Source organism: Lemur catta, chromosome 12 (assembly GCF_020740605.2).
Source record: "Lemur catta isolate mLemCat1 chromosome 12, mLemCat1.pri, whole genome shotgun sequence".
NCBI classification, from domain to species: domain Eukaryota; kingdom Metazoa; phylum Chordata; class Mammalia; order Primates; family Lemuridae; genus Lemur; species Lemur catta.
In genome coordinates this window covers 92,335,719-92,356,253 of record NC_059139.1, presented here as the reverse complement: position 1 = coordinate 92,356,253, position 20,535 = coordinate 92,335,719, and the positions used below count along the sequence as shown (strand labels likewise).

At 35.7% G+C, this 20,535-nt stretch overlaps 1 protein-coding gene across 1 annotated transcript in view; it reads right to left on the bottom strand.

The window, feature by feature from the left end:
* ADAMTS19 (ADAM metallopeptidase with thrombospondin type 1 motif 19) overlaps positions 1-20,535 on the bottom strand; it is a 231,720-nt gene that overhangs the window by 101,344 nt on the left and 109,841 nt on the right. The window contains exon 8 of the mRNA XM_045566066.1: positions 13,466-13,571. Coding sequence (XP_045422022.1) covers positions 13,466-13,571 — 106 coding nt within the window. The remainder of the gene's footprint in view (positions 1-13,465; positions 13,572-20,535) is intronic.

Sequence of the window (20,535 nt, the reverse complement as noted above, 5' to 3'; positions counted from 1 at the left end):
AATTTTCCTAAAGCTATTTAACTCATAACAGAAAACATTATCATTAAATTGGGACAGGGCTTTTTTTTTAACCACACATCTGGAATTATCAGAAGACACTGCTTAGTCCTGATTCTACAGATTTGAAATAAACCAATTCAAACCTTTTTCTGTGCCAGACACTATATTAATCACTGACAATGATGATATCACTTAATCCTAACAGTATCCCCATAATGTTTCCATTATCATGACTTCTATTTTACAGATGAGGAAGGTGCCGAGGTCATCAATGGAGCTGCGACTCAGACCCACGCAGTCGGACACGCAAGCACCGGCAGATGACCTTCTACACTGCCACACTGTGGTGCTTCTCTTTTTGGATCAAAAATCTCCATTTCTGCAGATGATTCCTTGTCTTCTGAAAAATTTTAAATGCTTCTGTTCTTTTAGCAGAAATGCACCTCTACATATACGGCCCCACAAGCAAGTCACACACAGTCGCGGAAAACATTGGGTAAGTGAGACATCAGCAACACCTCTCCTCACTCTGAGCAACTGAACTACGTTCAATAATCTCAGTTTAAATTCATTTTGACAAAGAGCCTTGGGCAAATAAACTCTGCACTAACATTGTACATGGTTGTCAAGTCAACTGAAAAAATATTTTTATCTTATAAAACTTCTCAACTTGTTTAAAAGTTCCTGCCAGGAAGTTTTGTGATATCCTGCGGAAAGCTGGAGAAGCATTTGGATTTTGAAGATGGTCCCTTTTGATGTTTAAAGTGTTAGAGAAGAGATGCCTTATGAATTCACTCACATTTTTTGGATAATTTGGAAAGGATCTGATTTGTAAACAGTAACATTTTAAAAGAGTAGAATTTTTGTGCTGAATACATTAGACATTTTCATGACATAGATATTACCCACTACGGCCATATGTTATGTGGAAAAACTAATACAAGAACAAAACAAACTATCACAGTGTCTAAGTGGAAGTGTATTATATTTCCATAAAATAACATTTAAGTTTATATAATTCAGTGGGTCTATCTAATTTGATGTAATTTCACTGCTGTTTGCCCGTGGAGAAAAAAAATCAGTCATTAGGAATTACAAGATATTTTTGTAACTTATTTTTTTCTTTTTATATTTTAAAGAATTTAAATTTGCAGAAACCTGAAATTTGTGCTTCTACTGGTAAGTCAAAAGGCTCTGGAAAGCAAGTCAGCAACAAGCTAAAAAATTAGAGGTTAAAAAAAGTCGAAGTACAAAAAGAGAGAGTCCTTTTAATTTTGCTGTGCACTATTTCACAGTTTCATGGAGCAATGCAATGTAACACTTGTTAAGAACCCCCTGCTGTGCTGAGCAGGAGTCATACAGATGACTAAGACACAGTTCTTACCCTCAAAGAGTTTGTCATTACCAAGAGGAACTCTCCGTCTTTCGCCCTCGCGTAGCCCTTGGATGCCTGGATGCTGTCAGTCCGGACACACAGGGCGGGGAGCTCTCCTGCTCGCCTCCCCATCCTCCCTCTCCTGCTCTCAACCAAGACGGGCACTGGCTCGTTTCACCTCTGGATTATTGTAATGTGTGCCTGACTGACCTCCTGACCCTCACTTCTTTCTTTGCCTCATTAAACCGTGCTTTAACCATCCTGGTTTCTTATGGATATATTAATACAAAAAAAAACTAGCCATGGAGCGATCTGGTAATTCAAGCACTGCTACGCAAGCAGATTTTCCCTGGCAAGCAGAGATACTGAAAATGTGAACAATAAACCACTTGCACCAGAAACATAAAGCATGATGATGTTAGCTTAATTAAAATGAAGATTCATGGACCCCATCCCAAACTGACTGAAAGAGAATATTTAGAGATAAGGCCTAAGAAACCACATTGTAACACATTTTCTAGATGATTCTTATTTACTAAAAATTCTAACAACCAATGATTTACAGGAGAAAATCCATTCTTTACCCTATTATTCAAACCATCTGTAAACTGACATCAGCCTAACTAAAGGAACTAAACCTAACTAAGCAACTAAATATTTCATAGTTAGATAGAAATTCAAACTCATAGGGCCTCTTGCCAACTTAGAGAAAGTGTGAGCCTAAAAAGTTAGTAGATGACCTACTCCAGGGAGGTTTGGCCTTACTTTAGGCCACATGTTTGCCAAGAGACAGTAGAGAAACACAAACAGAAAGCCAATTCTTATGAGGCCATTCATTAGCTGGGTGATTTTTTTCCCTCTTCCACTTACTGCGACATCCAAGCCTATATTAGGAGAGAGTCTGGTGTGGGAGAGCCGCCACATCTACACTGGCGAAAGCCCCATTATGGTAACTAACTTGGACACACTACTTATTACTTTAAGTGGTACCATTGTCTAAATAAAGTATCAAATACAAAAGCTGAGTTAGTGGTCCATAAGAGCAGTCCTGATAAGCAAACTTCCTGCCAATCTGCTTAAGAACCCTTGAAAGGTATGAAGTCACTTCAAGAAAAAACAGAGAGATGTAAGGTCACTGGAAGCTGAGAATTTGCTTTTTACATTAAAGCATTCGTAAAATAACTATAACACTGCTAATTATTATTATCATTCATTCACTCTATTGAAGGACAACCTCTGTGTCATGAAATTAGAGTATCATAGATTCCAAAAAAGAACCTTGAAAAAAAGACGTTATCCAAATTTTAAGAATGAAGGAAATGAGTACAGACAGATCTCCGTGCTCAAAGCTCATTCATCACGTAGCTGGCAGAGCAAGACTCCACCCAAGGACGTATGTGTCTCTCTCACTGTCCCTTTCGCCCATTCACAAAGGCAGTTGCCAACGTTCACCAAGGGACATGTGCTAGAGAAAGACACTTGTGACATTCGCTATAGAGAATGCTAAAGAATACAATACAGCCATTACTAATTTTAGTGGTAAAGGGACATTAATTAGAGAAAAATTAATTTTGAACATTTTAAGGAGCAATTTTTTTTTTCTAGAGGTTCAGAGTGTATTTGTCTTTTTTCTGTTATGGTACTTTATTATTATTTAATCTACTTCCCATTCTAGAAGTCCTAGGGGATAATGTACTGTCTTCATCTTCACTTCTTCTGTGCTTCTGTTTGTCTACTCTCCCTTTATATTATATCCTCTCTTCTTTTATAGCAGGTGTATTGCTGCTCATCAATGCAAATGAATGGCAAGAACTGTCTTCACGTCTAAAACACGCTCCTCCTGCAAGCTGAGAGACAGTGACCAAATCCGTGTGTGACAGGAGGCCTCCTAGGGCGAATGCTAGTTTCTTATGGAATTAGCAGAATTTTATTTTTAAAAAAATTTTCCCAGCTTCACTGACGTATGATTGACCAATAAAAATTATATATATTTAGGGTATACAAGGTGGTGTTTTGATATATGTATATATTGTGAAATAATTACCACAATCAAGCTAATTACCATAGCCATTAACAACTCACAGTTACCTTTTTTGTATGTTGAAAACACTCGATATCTACTCTCTTAGCAAATTTCAAGTATATAATACATTATTAATAAATGTGGTCACCATGCTGTACATTAATCTCCAGTACTTATTCATGTTATAACTGAAAGGTTGTATCTTTTGACCAATATCTTCATTTTTCCCCCACCCCCAGCCCCTGGTAACCAACATTCTACTCTCTGTCACTATGAGTTTGACTGTTTTTGTAGATTTCACGTATAAGTGAGATCATGTATTGTTTGTCTGGTTTATTTCACATAGCATAATGCCCTAAAGGTTCATCCATGCTGTTTTAAATGGTACGATTTTCTCCTTTTTAAAGATTGAATAATATTCTATTATATATATTTTAAGTAAAGATATAAATATATATATTTTTTCACATTTTCTTTAGCCATTCATCTGTTGACAGGTACCACATAGGTTATTTTCATACCATGGCTTTTGTGAATCAGCACAATTTTAGATGAAATAGTGCTATTGCTAAAACTGCTGGATTTGGCCCTTCTAAGTTCATGACTTCAGCACTTGCACGAAATAGCTGGACAGGTCTGTAACAAGACTTTAAGGTAGATTCATCATAACTGAAATATAATTGAATTATCACATTTTCATACAGTTTATTTTAAATAGGAATTCAAATATATCATCGTGTACCAAGAAGGAAAAATGTTTTGCCATGTTTATATTTGTAGAGCCATAAAACCATATTTTCTCATAAAACCATACTACATAGTCAAGGCACTTGCATTTCTTAACCCTGACATTCCTCTTCTCTACTTCTGGGACTCAGCTGTCTTCTACTCTGGATCTCAAGATGACTGTGGATGCTTATTCATTTGTACAACAGAAGTTTGAGGACCTATGAGCACTCAGCTTTGTTCTGTGAGAGAAGAAAATATAGTAGACATCAATCCTGTTTTCATCGGGATTGATAGTCATCTGGGGATCTATATATATTTAACTATCAGTATAAATCAGTGTATACCAAAAATAATCGTGACAAGTGATATTTACAATAAACTGTGCAAGAGACTTAAAAAACAAAACATATTTCCTGCCAGCCTTTTAGGTTTATTTCACAAAGGTGATAGCATTTGTCCTGGCCATTAACAGGTAAGTACAACTGGAACAGGCATAAATCAGTAGGGCTGGAGGTTGGATGAGAAAAATGAGCACGAATACAGACATTGAGAATCACCGTCTGCCTGCGTTCCCGCTACAGAGAAGTAGAAAACTAGATTGGGCTGCTCTACAACAGTCATGAATTTAAGGAATCTGGAATTTATTCATTAGGTGGCAAAAGGCAGCAAAGATTTCTGAACTGGAGATCAGACCGTGACTCAGGAAGCTGAATCCTGCTAGTGTGTGAGCTAGATTAGAAGGATCAGGTACGGAAGGCAAAGAGACCGGGGAGGAGTGCGTTGTAACTGTGCGACCCTGGAGGGACAGCAGGAGAGGGGCTAGACAGATGGGACAGTTATTTCAGATGGAGAGTGAATAGAATCTTGCAACTGATTATGGGAAGAACTAAGGGGAGAAAGAGTTAGAGATCTTTCAGATGTCTCAACTAAAGGTCTGGTAGCAATGTTGATGCCAGTAACAGTAACACAGATGTCTGAAGAAGCAGGTTTATAACCTGTCCCTACCCTCAATTCTAGCCAGGCACAATTCCAGAAGAGCATGTACGTAAATGCCATTGATTTCAAAAGCTGATTAGTCACAAGGCATTTGTATTCTAGGTACTCTGACAATCCTTAAAACTTTAGCAGGTGCTCCAAATATTTATTGCCTTCAAGGAGCTAACTTTGCATATTTGTTGTCTCATTAGCCTCCGGGTTCTCAAGAAAATTCCTCAACTGCCAACTTAGTGGAAAAGCCATGTTGCCATGCCAAAGTTTAATAATATATATTAGTCCTTTTCCCCTGGTTCAAAAACCAAAGCAGAAAACAAAAGTTCTTATGTATTTTTGGCCATATAAATGACATGATATATAAGTAATGTCCCTTAATTTGTATAATTTTATCTAACTCAGCATCTCTATGAAGTAGGCAATCTAATTATCATATGAGATTTTTAATCAGTAAGTAAGTAGTGTATATTTAATGCAGTCTCTTTCAACTTGTGAAAATATAAAACTCTGCTAAGGCTTTCTTTGTTATTTTCTTGACACTATCTGTTATAAGAATAAATTATCATCAATGTGTTAAAGTGCTTGGAATAGGACAATGGACTAGGTAGACAAGAAATCATTCTAAACAAACATATCGATAGACAGGTAGTTAAATAGATATAGTTGGATTTTGAAAGGTTTCATGAAGGAAGTTAAAGCAGGCGGAGGGAATAGCCCAGGCGGTGGCTATGAAGAGCGTTATGTGGGCAGAGAACTAAAGGAGAAGAAGGGAGCAGCGTGTAGCTTTTCTGGAGAAGAACTTTCCAGACGGAAGCAAGAGCAAAGGTAAAGGTCCTGAAGTGGCAGTCTGCGTTTCAGTAAAGGGTGATGAATCCGGAGCACGGCGGCAAGGCGGCACGGCGGGCTGCACAGGAAGGAGGCTGGGACGCGCAGACAGCAGTGGGCCACCGTGAGGGCTCAGGACTTCACCAAGTGAGACAGGAAGCCATTGGAAGGTTCTGAGAAAAGTCAAGCAATTTGCTGTGTTTTAAAACTTCCTAACTCTGAGTTGAAAACAGGCTGAAGGAGGCAAGGGATGAAAAAGAAAGATAATTCAAGAGGCTACTGTAATTATCCAGATAAGAGGTGACAGTGACTCAGTCCAGAGATTTAGCAGAATTAACGAGAAGTGCCCAGGCCCTGGCTACACCACGAAGGCAGCATCAGCAGCTGAGGAATCGGACGTGGGCGGGAGAGGCAGAGAGGGTTCCAGAACACACACCTGCACGGGGTCTGTCGGACCAGCTGGAATGGTGGAGCTTTCATTTCCCGTGCTAGGGAGACGTCAGGGGCAACCCTTCCAGGGCGGAAGGAGTCATTCTGCAAGTACATACTAACGTAAGTCTCACTCTATGTGAACTTAGGTGTATGTCAAGATACATGATCTTATTTTTATAAAACTTTACCTGATAACTTATTAAGTATCCCATGCAATACCAAAAATATTCTAAGCATTTTGAATATGCACACAGAATCTGTTTTTTAACCATTTCACTGATACTCTATGCATAAGAATATTTTACTAAGATAACTACTAGATTAAATCATTCACTTATTTAATATATATTTATTGAATGACTAATATGTCCCAAGCACTATCAAATGCATTAAGAATTGCATGACAAGCAAAAAGAGATGCGCCTCATCACCTCTTGGAGCTTGCAGCCTAGTGAGGTATCCAACAGACGAACAAACGGGCACTTGCAAAGGAGGTGCCGCTGCAGCGCTCACGAGAGGGAGTGGCCTGCACAGAACGCTTCCTTTGGGAAACGGCTATTGAGCTCATATGTGCACTCTGAGCTGAGAATTTAGCGTGTTCCAGGCAGGCAGAGCAACACGTACTTGTGTCTCGGATGGGAAAGACACACGGTGCATTAAGGACTCGGGAACTCCAGCGCGGCGGCCACGCCAAGACTGCCAGGGAGCACAGCACGAAGCGCGGCTGGAGAGACGAGGCGGGAAGCGGTGATGCGGAGGCAGCACGGAAGCGAGCTGAGCGGAGTTAGGTGGGCTGGAAGGACTCCTCCACGCTTCCGGCCTAGCATGTAATTAACAACACGGGCTTTGCCGCTGGACAGACTTGGCTTTGAATGCGAACTTGGGTGCTTATTAGCTGTGTAAGCTCTGGCAGTCACCGTCTCTAAAATAAAGCTAATATTATTGCCTTCCTTCTTTAGGTGGGAGCAGAAGTCTTTGGCCTCGATGTGCTAAGCCAGTGCAAAGTTCTACTCCTCAGTAAATCTCCAGATTTAGCAAGGTCAGAGAATGGTCACAGGATTATGTTATTAATAAGTATCTTTAAAATTATTATTTCCCTGATAATTTATATATTTTCAAATATTTAAGATCTGGAGATAAATTTTAGTAAAACTATTACCAATAATAGAGGTTATTTTACTTTGGGTTGGAATCCACAAAGAGGACCGATTATTTGTAGATCTAAAGGAAAAAGTGTGTGTGTGTGTACACACACATATTTATATATATGGTGTCTATATATGTTTATTTATATAACAAAATAATCTAAAACACCACTAAATGTACAAAATGACAACTTTTGTTATTTGCAACGAATTACATAGAATTATGTCTAAAAGTACTTCACAAAAAAATACAGATAAAGATATATAGGTACAAACCACCTTTCAAGCCAAAAATAATAAAGATTGCTTTCTAGCAACTCCAATGCAACTTCCTAGTGCAACCCTGACTTAGAATGAACAAGGGTCTGCCACGTCTGTCACATGGCAGGGCTGTTCACAGGCGGCCTGCACACTGCTCCCACTGGGCGAACTGTCTTTATTACCGATTTGCATCCATGTAAGTAGCCAGTGCTAGAATGTAAACCAGCTACGTCACTAAGCACACAGTTACATTCAGCTGACTTTCTTTTCTCAAGACTTTTCCAGTGAAGGAAGAAATGTGCTATATTCTGGCATAGCTCCCTATCTCACCATAGACCACGTTTGAGTAGTATAGTTTAGTGAGCAGTTAATGAGAAATACAAATTTAATGCAGAGAACTTTACTACACACACTAAAGTAAATTCTAGATGGGTTAAAGTGTTAAGTAGCGAGCTCCAGAGAGAAAACACAAAACTAAAAAAAAACTGTGTTTGCCTAATTTTAGAGTAAGAATGCACTTATAACTGCAAAAAGCTATAGAATAAATAATGAAGTATGAAATTTGACTACTAAAAAGTCTACAGGCCATAAACATTAAACATCAAGATTACATTAACTATTAGAACTAGGAAAATCTTTACAATATATTTGATCAAAAGAGAATGTCCTTAATATCAAAAGAACTGAAAAATGAAATCTCTATTAGTTTCAGTTTCCTCATCTGTAAAATGACAATGATAACAATACTTTGCTCAATTTTGTGAGGTTGAATTAGATATGTATTTGAATTAGCTACAGTATTTAGCACAATGCCTACTAATAAAAGAACACATTGCTTTTCTTATTAGATAGCCTTTGGCAACCTAATATAAAATATAAAATTTTGAAACTTTAAAAATATTGTGTAAATTATGCAGCTAAGAGTCAACAAGTTAGGGTAGACCAAAACTGGCACATTCCAAAGAAAGGTTTGGTCCTTCCCTGGCTCCTGGGAGGTATCCTCTGAGCCGCTGGAATATCCTGGCAAGGTATCTTTGACAAGAATATCTTTGTTTAGTTGTGGACTTGTACCATGATGTATTTTTGCTAACAATATAATTTATGGTGGGACTTAGGGCCAGATTGACCTCTGGAGGGGACAGAGATTGAAGATTTGCCTTGTGGGAAGTCATCCAAGCTTTACTGGAGTGACCAAACCCAGTAAAAACCCTGGATACCAAGGCTCAGGTGAGCTTCTCTGGTTCCAAAAATTTGTGCATATTTTCACACATTTTTATTGGAGAAGTTAAGCGCTGTCTGCGTAAGTCCACTGGGACGGAACAACTGGAAGCTTTAGCCTGGTGTTTCAAGGACTCTGCCCAAGCAACATTTTCCCCTGGTGATTTCAGTCTATACCCTTTCAAGGTAATAAACTGTCACTGGGAGTAAGACAGCTCTGCTGGGTTTTGTAAGCTCTGCTAGCCAATCAATTAACCTGAGAGTGGTCTTTGGAATCCCACCCCGCCAGCAGAGTAATCTAATCACAATTAATATATTAATAAGTTATGTCCTAAAATCAAAATAAAACTCCTACTTTAACAAATTTTTGTTCATAAAAATCATATAAAATATATAGATTAGTGAAAATGTGCATATACACATACACATTTAACAAACCATCAAATTCATGAACAATATCCTAAGGTATTTTTATTCACAAAAATAATGTTTTAGATTTCATCACAGTAAATTTGGGAAGAAACCATTTATATTTCATGAGTATATATTAAGTTAGTATTATCAATAAACATTGTCTTGTCAAAAATTGTGGTTACAAAGAAATTAATAACTCCCTTGAGTGTTTGTTTAGAAAGGAAAATAATTTTGAAAGGGAATCAAAAATTGTTGGTTTAAATAATTTATTTCCTCTCTCTTACTATAGATTTTAACTTACATTTTTAATTGTATATAAAATTATTTTTAAATTGATAATTTCCCAAAAAAAAATCAATAATTTTTTGCTGACATTGTTTTAGATTCCTTTGCAATAGTAACAGAAGGATTTTTTGTTCTCTTCAATTACTCAAATCCTCACCCCCAAGAGTCACTTTTTATTACCTAGTAACCCATATTGATTTTTCCAGCTCTATGTGGAGTTGTTCTGGGAATTTCTAGAAATCAAATTTAAGTCAACAAATATAAATACACTCATCTAAAATCAGTTTAGAAAACTTTCATGTATCATTATAAAAGCATTCTAAAATTGTGGGTTACAGAATAATTGTACGATAATATAGTTTGTTATTAGTTTCTAGTAACAGTTTCCACTTAATATAATTTAACCAAAAAAGAAAGAAATACAAACAGCAGGAAAAAATATAAGATTTAAGTTTCTTAAGTAGCTGACTCAATCATACCTCTAAGTAAAATGGCTCTGCTTGGCGTGTGTGGGTGCACGAGTGCACACAGGCGACCTGCAGATACGATTGTCTAACGTCCATAGGAACTGTCCCCATCTGACAAGCTATGAGTATATGAACATTTTTTTATATTTCCTTTTTCATCATTCTTCTTATATTGTGCCTTACACTGGGGGATGATGATGTAATTTTTTTTTTTTTTTTAATAAAAGTGACTTTATTCTGACTGCTATTGTCTTTTACTTTCTGGTATCAAGGAAACACTAGCCTCTACTTTTGTAACAAATATTGCTTATTGCTCAGGAGAATTTTAATAACTGAGTAGTTCAACATATATCACATGTTCTGGCCTTAATCCATCAAGCATTACACATACCTTTGGCACATCTCTATTGATTTTGGGTACAGCTCTATAAAAGTCAAATAAAATAATATTTTAGTACCATTTTAGCCATTCCAACTTGAGCTCCTGGTCACAAACCAGTATTTCTACTACGGAAAGCTGAAGTGGCCTTTCCTTAAATTATCTCACTTAGTTTTTGGTTTAAATAGTTGTTGCTTCTTGATCAAGACTTTAGTTTTTAACAAATTAATTTGTATCATGTTTGGTTTCTTTAACTGTTGTTTCTTCTACATCTTAGAATACAACAGAGACTGAAGAAATTACTTTTGCATATCTATTTTTAAACATATGTTTAAACATATACTTTTTAAAGTAAACCCTCTGCTATTCAAGGTACTTGACAAAATTATTTAATGTCTTCCTATGAAAATATGCTCAGACTGCTTATCAATCAAGCTGTTAATGCATAGCTAAAGAGTACAAATTATAATTAGTCAGAAATTTGTATTTCTTTTATAGGAATTGGATTTATGATTCATTTGCATTTATCTTCTTAAAATTGTTTATTAATAAGTTTTTCTTGCCTCTAAACATTATTCTCAGCATTTCCCTTCAATGATGCCCATGGTTTATCATATAATAGTATGATTAAACTGAAAATACCTTTCAATTATTAAAATTATATTGGAAATAAGAATCTAAACTCTATCATTTCTGGAGTTCAATATTAAACAGTTTATTGCACGGCATACTTTCCCTAAAGGATGATGATTTTAAAATATAGATTTCTTTTTTTCTTTTTTTAAGTAACAAACTAACTCTTTATATTCTTGATTAGCAGCTGAAGACTGAAGGTCCACACTGGAGGATGGAAAGGACAGCGGACCCATGGGCGACACTGGTTGGACTGTGCAGGTCCACTTACACTTGGGTGTGTTTCAACCAACTGTGGATCAAAAATACAGTATCTGCAGGCTGCAAACCTGCATATAAAGAAGGCAAACTTTTAATATATTTGAGTTCTTCAGGGCCAACTGCTGGACTGGAGTACTTGTGGATTTGGGTACACATGGGAGTCCTGGGACCAAGCCCTCCCTCCCCCCATATTCCAAGAGATGACTGTATTTCTATATATTTAAAAACAGTGACACCACACATCAATCACTTGAAAATTGGTAAGAGTAGCTTTGGTGTTCTCACCACAGAAAAAAACAAGTACGCAAGGTAAGGTATACGTTAATTAGCTTGATTTAGTCATTCCAAAATTTATATACATCTCAAAACAACATGTTATACATAAAAAATATACACATTTTTTGGTCAATTAAAAAAAGTTTTAAAAATCAATCACTGCTGATAATGCCCTATTTCTTGGAGTGGATTATGGATACGCTGCTATATTCAATATTTGATAATTCATTGAGCTGTATAATTATGATTTGATCATTTGTGTTTACCTGAATAATGTTTTTTAATCAAATACTGTCCTGTCCTACATAATTGTTTCTTCTAAGCTTTCTTCTACCAATCAAATTCAACTGTTAACTCAGCTTGACTCACTTGCCTACAGAGTCCAAGATGCAATGAAAAGGAAGTGAGCTGGGCACATCACACCAGAGAGCCGCAGCCCGCCACGAGCCGGGCACCTGGGTGCCTTTCCCACGTACAGGGCACACACGCTGCTACTCAGCTCCAAGGAATGGCTGCCACATGGGGCTGGGGGTCAAGTGTTGCCAGGTCTGAAAATTTGAATTTTTATGCCTAATTTAAGCTTTTTTAATGTTGGTAACCAATTCAATTTCTTAAACACTGAAGGACAAGCTAAATTTGTCTCTGACCAAAGAGGCCTCCATGAAGACCACTCCCTGAGAAGGACTTCACTGAATCCGAGTCCAGTGAAAGTGCTTTCACTGCAGTGCTGGCACACTAGCAATCAGGGAGGACTAAGTCTGACTTCCCAACTCATGTCCTTTCTATTTTAATAAACTTCCTGAAAATATATGCATAACTTTTATGCAATTTGAATTCCAAATGAATCTCATAACAAAGTTATTATCCTCATTTTACTGATGAGGAATCTAAGGCACAGAGATATCAGCTAATGTTGAAATTTGGAACAGTGAATGTGACCTGAGTTGAATGGCTTGAGTTCAAACCCCTGGCTCCAGCAATTACCACTTTTATAACTTTGGGAGGATAAATTAACATCTCTATACTGCAGTTTTCTTTCCTGTAAAATGGGCACACTAATACCACATCACAGAATTACTGTGAAGATACAGAAAGCACTTAGAAATGTGTCTGGCACATAGTAAGTGCTATATAAGTTTGCTATTGCTAATTATTATTGCTACTATTAATATTATTGATAAAATGAGAATTAGAAAGTAACTAACTCTTTGGTTTTTGTATTAAACGAACTAATCTATGTAAAGTTCTTAGAACTGTGCCTGAGACATAGTTAATATTAAATACATGTTAATTATGAGTCTAATTTAATTTTCTTTCAAGTACATTTCACCTAAACCATGCAGGCTAATTCCTTTACTCTGTGCCTGCTAATAACAAACATAGGTACCATTATAGACTGGAAGTATTTTCAGTCGTACCAAGTGAATGTTTAAAAATAGATAGCTTTATAACCTCATGGTTATTGAAATATTTATATTGTTTAAAAATGTACAGTGAAATCAATCATGCACTCTGTAATGACTGTCTTGCTGCTTTTAATGATGTAGTAAGATTTTATTCAAAGAATCAGGAATGGTTACAACATTCAGAACTCTTTAAAATTAGATGGTTTTCTTCATCTCTTCTTGTTTCCTTAATTTTTCAAAAACTTGAAGCTCAAAGAAAATAATCAAAATATATCCATGTATTTCAATAACTCAAATTACAAATGTATATGCTAAAATATTTAACATAGCCATGATTTTTACTTACTTGTGACCCATTTCATGAGCAATTGTAAATGCAAGATTCAGGCCATTGTCTTCAGCAATAATACATTTTCTCTTTTCACTACACATTCCACTCAAGTAAGCTATACCTGGAAAACACAAATTTTAATTATCATATGTTTGAATGAACATGTAAATATTTATACTACATATTAATAGTAGTAATGAAAATGACAGTTGTCTCCACTAAACTATGTGAATATTAAACTGTGAAATTTAGCTCCAATAAATGAAATTTTAGGGGAAAATATATATGTATAAGTCAATAAACTGTTAATATTCTTTTTGATATCATATTTTAGGTGAAATTATTTTAACAATTACCCACTTCACAAAAGTCATACTATATGAATATATTTTATAAATACTACTTTTAATTGTAATATAAGACAAATGACTAATCACAACTTAGAAAATATAAATATAAAAAAGTGATGATTATGTTAAATATTTCCAATTCTTCTTAAGAACTTAATTTCAAAGAAATACCATAAAGTAAAATAAACTACATATAAGACAGTCTTGAGCTTATATTTATATTTGAAGTTAATAAAATTTTGAAATTTTATTTCTGAAATACCATATTAACTAATATGAAATAGAACCATGAGTGGTATTTGAAAAATTGAAGAGATTTTCTTTGAAAATTTATTGACTAATAAGATTGTCTATCTGCAGAGTATATGATATTGAAATATTATTTAATATAAAAATTTCAGCAAGATATTTGGTCTTTTGGTTTAAATTATCAGTAAAGATGGCAATGTATAAAATCACTAGTATTCTTTAGTCAGAAATTTACGTACTATTTTACTAATTAAGATATATGCTTGAAAAAGATCATTTAACAAAATAACTTATAATATTCCAACCATATGCTTTAATGTTATTTTCAAATAACAAAACTTATTATAATATCTATTATTTTAGATATATTATATATTCTATAATTCCCATATCCCTATAAAGTAAATTTTAAAGCTCTTTTTATAGATGAAGTAACTTAGGCATAAACAGGTAAAACGATTTGCCAAAGATTACATAACTACTAAAAATGATAAAATGGGGATTTGATTTCACCTATGAATCCATCTGCCAGATGTTTATTTTGTTTCTGAAAACAATTTAATGCGGAACTTGCCCTAATTAAAGATTGTTAGCTGATTGCTTGTGACTTTTTTTTCTCTCTCCAGAAACAAAAACTAGTGGCCAGAAATAATTAAATTTAAATAAAAGAATAAATCACCTTGTCTATGTTTTAGAAAGTTAGAAGATTCATGGAGGAATATGAACTGATTTAGTGAAAGTCATATGCTAAATGACAGGAAAGGGAATTCTGATGAGAAGAGAATTTATGAGCATGGTGGAACCCCAGACAGGCTCAAGACTGAGGCATACAAGGTCTAGGGAAAGGCATTGCAGGAGGGTTGAAAATAGAGATTAGTTGAAAATATGTCTGAAGCGCTCAACAATTCCTTTAAACCTTCATGTAGAATGTCAAGGCCTGGTCTCCACAGGCCTAGTGGGAAAATAGAGATATAACCTTTAAACAAAATGTAGTATAAACGTGAATTTTAGAATATAACTCTAAGAAGAAACAGCCAAAAGATGAAATACACATACAGACATAATTTTTTCTACATATTTATAAATTAAAATAGATTTTATAGAAATTTCACATTTACATATAGGTGAAATGACTTCTTAATGAGTGGATGGGTGGATAGACGGATAGATGCATTGGCAGATGGTAAGTCCAACTACATCTGGCTTATTAAGGCAAGTGAAATTATTCCAGGGTTAAATCAAGACAAAGCAGGACAGAAAGATGAACAGACAGGGTTGGGGAAGGAAGAAGAGGAGGGGAGGAGAAAACTGTATTACTTTAGTTCCATTAAACAACAAATGAGATAAAATTTTTTGATCTAAAATTAAAATATAATGTGGAATTTAGGAAAGCTGAGTCATGTATTTATTAATACAACAAAAAGTGGAAAACAAAGATTCAGGGATAATTCATCTTGTGTCATACTCCAAAGGAAAGAAAGAAGGATGGAAGAAAAGAGGGAGGATGGAAAAAAAGTATCTCCTCTTCATAGGGTATTAACACACTAAAAAACTTCTTTGAACATCTGGAAATAAAAAACAATGATAATTTGAGATTACATGTCCCCCCAAAATGCTAAATTTGAGCGCACTATAATTAGCATGTTGGTGATCATTTTTCAATACAAAATTTCCCTTAGGATTCTCATATAGCTCGTTACTTTTTTTCACCACAACTAAAATAGTCCCGCCAAGCTGTTCAGATTTAAAACTCAGCTGATATGGGTTATCATCATGTCACATACCTGTTTGCCACATGGACCAGTAGGTAGTAAATTTAGTCACTTTAATGAGCTTTACATTTCTCCTCCTGTACTCATTCAAATGTCATTATTCCCACATAAAAATATTATTGCCATTTGCTTCCAATTCCTGTCTCTTCTATGTATTTCTAGTCTTACTGCATTGGCTAGGATTTCCACATGCCATTGAAATGTATGGGTAGTAATGAGCGGATTATTTTTCCTTCTGACTTCAATAGGAATGTTGACAGTTTCACTGCTGCATATGGTGTTTATGGTAGGATTTTCACAGACAGAGCTTATTAACTTAAGGAAATTACTTTCTGATATTTTCCTGTCTGAGTGAAAAAGGAGGCAACATTATCTAATACATGGGTCAAAGGTGAATGGGAGCTGAACGGCTGTTTTCTGGAAAAGAATCCAAAGCCTGGAAGAGCCAATGAGAGAAATGTGAGGGAGCTGAGGACTGGGGGAGTGTGCGCTGCGAGCGTGTCGGAAACACGTTGCAGCTGCCGATGGAGAGCAACGCAGCATTCAGCGGAGTGATATCCACCCTACTGGCTAAAACAAAAAGGAATAATGTGTGGACTCAGTAGGGGCTGAGATTGTGTAGATCCCTGTGAAGAAAGAACTAAAAGGTTTAAAAGTTGGCAGTAAAGTTGAGAGTGAAAGGAGGGATAGACCTTGTAGGGCACTATGGGATAAGCAAAGAAGTAAGGTTAAGAGGAACCTGATAATTTGGAAAACAGAAGATAGCAGTCAAAAGAATTGAATCATCAATAAAGAAAAAGAGACCCACTTTACAAAAAAGTATTGCAGATTGCGATCAGAGAGTGGGATTCAGGGGTTTAAGATTTCAGAGGTGAAGTGTTGAGACATGACCTGGTATTGTCACAGGGTAAAGAGGGGTAGGGGTGGAGGTCATCTAGATTGAGGTCGAAGAATTATTCAGTAGTGGAGGGTGGACTAATTATACGAACGTGAAGTTGCATATGATCATAAAGAACTTAGGAAAGTGGGAAAGATGACCAACAGCCATAGGAAATAGGGGCCAAAATCAAGATCAGTCATAGCTTTAAGGTAGTAAAGCTCAAGAACTTCAGTTTCAAGTAAAGAATTAAAATATAAGGATGGGAGAGATTTTTATTTAGAAGCATCATTAGGGAGTAAAAGAAATGTGACAAGTAGACAACTTTCGTATCTTTCTTTTACCAGCCTTGTCATATAGGGGAAGAGAAAGAATAAACCATGATCTCTCTGGGGACCCTGGATTATAGAAATGTATAATCACCAGATTATAGGAAATCAATGACTATTGCATCGTCATGTAAAAAATATGCTGATAAAGTTTATAAAGACATTTAAACTATAAAATATATGCATATATAAATTATTTTATATAAATTTATACAATAATATAAAATATTCAAGAATGATCAGTACATATTTATGTAGAGGTATGATTACAACTATGCATTTTAAAATCCATACCACTATATCATATTCATAGGTGAACAAAAATATTAAATAAGTATGCTAACTTGCTAATAACAATTGCATTACATGGTAAGAATTTAGGTGCTTTTTCTTCCTCTTTTTCTACTTTCCTAATTGATATATTTATAGTAGTTTTATAATGAAAACACTAAAGACCTATAAACATGATAATAATGCCTATGAAATTTGGATGGTAATTAGTAGAACCTCTTACAGAAAAGAGTTCGGTTTGTAAGACCACAACTAAAAAATGACCCAAAAAAGTGACCCCTCTATATCTATTCTTTCTTTTACTTAAGTGTAGAGTCAGAATCTTCAACTAATATTTTGATAAATTAGAATTTCATTGTTCTTACATTTGACAAACAAAGGAATTTTTCTTTGATTTAAAGGTTACAGAGAATGATTACAACCGCAACTAATTTAAATGACTTGCATTATTCTGTTTAAAAGCCTATATGTTTTTCAATTTCTTTCAAGAACCCATATGTTTCTTATTATTATAAGGGATGGGGTTAGGAGGGTAAAGGATTTAACACAGCTGTTATTTAAACATAGCTTTAATAGAGTCCTTTTTAGAAGCACTCTTTTCATATAAAAAATTCTGGAAATACAAAGCAAACAAAAACAACCTCCTAATTTCTCACCTAAAAATGAATCAAGTCAGTCACCAGGAGTCAACAGGATTTCCCATCAGAAAACAGAACACACTATCCTAGAATGTAATATGATACACCTCATCAAAGTAATCAGAGACTCCTAAAACCCTACAGGATGCATTTTCTAACAATGGACTAAGGGGGAAATCATAGTTTTTTTGTGGTCAGATGGATACATCCTAACGAAAGCAAGGCTTCTGTCTCTAGGACTGTTGCTTATAACCACTAGCTAGAGTATCTTAGTGCAAAATCCTGCCTCTCCTATTACAAAGTCCTGGCATAGGTATTTACACTATCACTTACCCTGTGATGTAAGTTATCACCTATGAGTCCTATTATTACTTGAGGCCTAATGGAACAAAAAAGGTAATACATGACAAGCAGCAAAGGTACAAAGAGCTTGAACATATATCTTTGAGAGTGTGAGCCATACAAATGCTCATTTAAAATGTGATCCTTAAGACACAAAGATTTACATAGAATATTACAGGAGAATAAATAAGAGAAATTAGATAGATAAAAATCAAAGCAGGACAGGCTTTTAGAGATGGAAACAACTTAGTGATATCACCCGGTGAACAGGGCTAGCCAGGAAAAGACAATGGAAGTTGGGAGGGAGGTCCTGAGCAAGGGGCAGAGCAGGGGTGAGAGTGAGGAGAAGCTCATGAGAGTGGACGTTTCTCACAGAGGAGGTTGCTTATGTTCTGTAAATGTGCCAGTCATGCAGCACATTTCTGAACACACTGTAGTTAGCGTTTTCTCAGTAAGCCGTGTGTTAAAGGAATTGCATACATGAAATTCCTTGAAGCAAAGACTAAAATGTGATTCAATATATGGCCTTAAGTAAAATGTAATTTTGAAGAAGCAAAATGCATTTCATCCACTAATGAGAAAAAAATTATAATGATATAAGGATGGTGCTCAGATAATATGAATTCAATTTACATGATTATATTCAAATTGGGCTTTGAACATATTTTTAAAAATAATAACTTGCCCTACTAGTTGGCTAATTATCTGCCTGTTTCATTAAAAGACAAGATGATAGGCCGGGCGCGGTGGCTCACGCCTGTAATCCTAGCACTCTGGGAGGCCGAGGGGGGTGGATCGCTCGAGGTCAGGAGTTCGAGACCAGCCTGAGCAAGAGTGAGACCCTGTCTCTACTAAAAATAGAAAGAAATTATCTGGCCAACTAAAAATATATATACAAAAAATTAGCCGGGCATGGTGGCGCATGCCTGTATTCCCAGCTATTCAGGAGGCTGAGGCAGGAGGATCGTTTAAGCCCAGGAGTCTGAGGTTGCTGTGAGCTAGGCTGATGCCACGGCACTCACTCTAGCCCGGGCAACAGAGCGAGACTCTGTCTCAAAAAAAAAAAAAAAAAAAAAAAAAAAAAAGACAAGATGATGATCTAGGAATCTAAAAGCACTGTTAAACAAGTTATGAGTTTGATATCAGTATAATTATAAATGTAGATTGTAAAATATAGGCTTACAGATTTTCTTAAACGTTTAATCTACAACATTCTTAACAGTGTAGTGTCTATGACTACAATGAAAAAAATTACTCCTAACAAAAAAGTTAGTATAATAAAAAGTATAAATTTCTGTGATCAAATAAGACAGAATATTATATAAACATTTGTGAACAAATGTGAACACAAAAGAGGTAATCTTTCAAAATGAAAGTTGCTAACCAGGCCAAGCAGCCATTTGTTGACTAGAAATCACACCTGTAGTCTGAATTCCCTGAAACTCACACAGGTCTTAATTCCGGGACTCCAGAGCTCACCTGAACCAACCAATCAGAGATCAACTACCATAGCCAATCAGAGCTCAGCTGTATCAACCAATCAAGGCTCTGCTGTATTGACCAGTCAGAACTCAACAAGTGTCAATCCTTCATTTGCATTAATGGATCTGACTGGAAACCTGGGCAGGAACTTTTGGTATAAAACCAGAACCTTCCTTTTGTTCTCTGGAATGTACCTTCATTTTAAACTGAAGGCTGCTTCTCCCCAGTTTGCAAGCTGTTTACTGGTATAAGGTCTCTTTCCTCCAAATTCCTTTTCAGAGAACTTTTGTTCACACATTAAAATGTTGTTTATGTGTTCTAAAATCATTGAACACATAGGCTGAGTGCTCTTCTTTGAAAAACACAAGGAGATGGCAAATAATAGATGATTTAAAATATTTTCAATGTATAGCTAAACTTGAAGAAAAAAATTCTTAAGTACGAGAATAAACTTTTTAAAAAATTCAAACCTGGAGAGATAAGATCATGAATTGATACACTGCACAGCCTGGGTATCAGATAAGATATAGGTCCTATTAAATAGGAGTGGGGTTTCCAAATGTCTGCAGGTGTAGACACTGGTAACTAGGGAATCGATATTCATGCAGAAACCGGAAAGCCCAGAAATGCTGATGTTAACTACCTTCAAACATATATGAAAGTAACTTTAAAAATCTGCCAGTGCAGGAAATCAGCAAGGAAGCTTGGCTGAAAACAAACAAACAAAAAAACCAAACAAAAACAAAAACATGAAA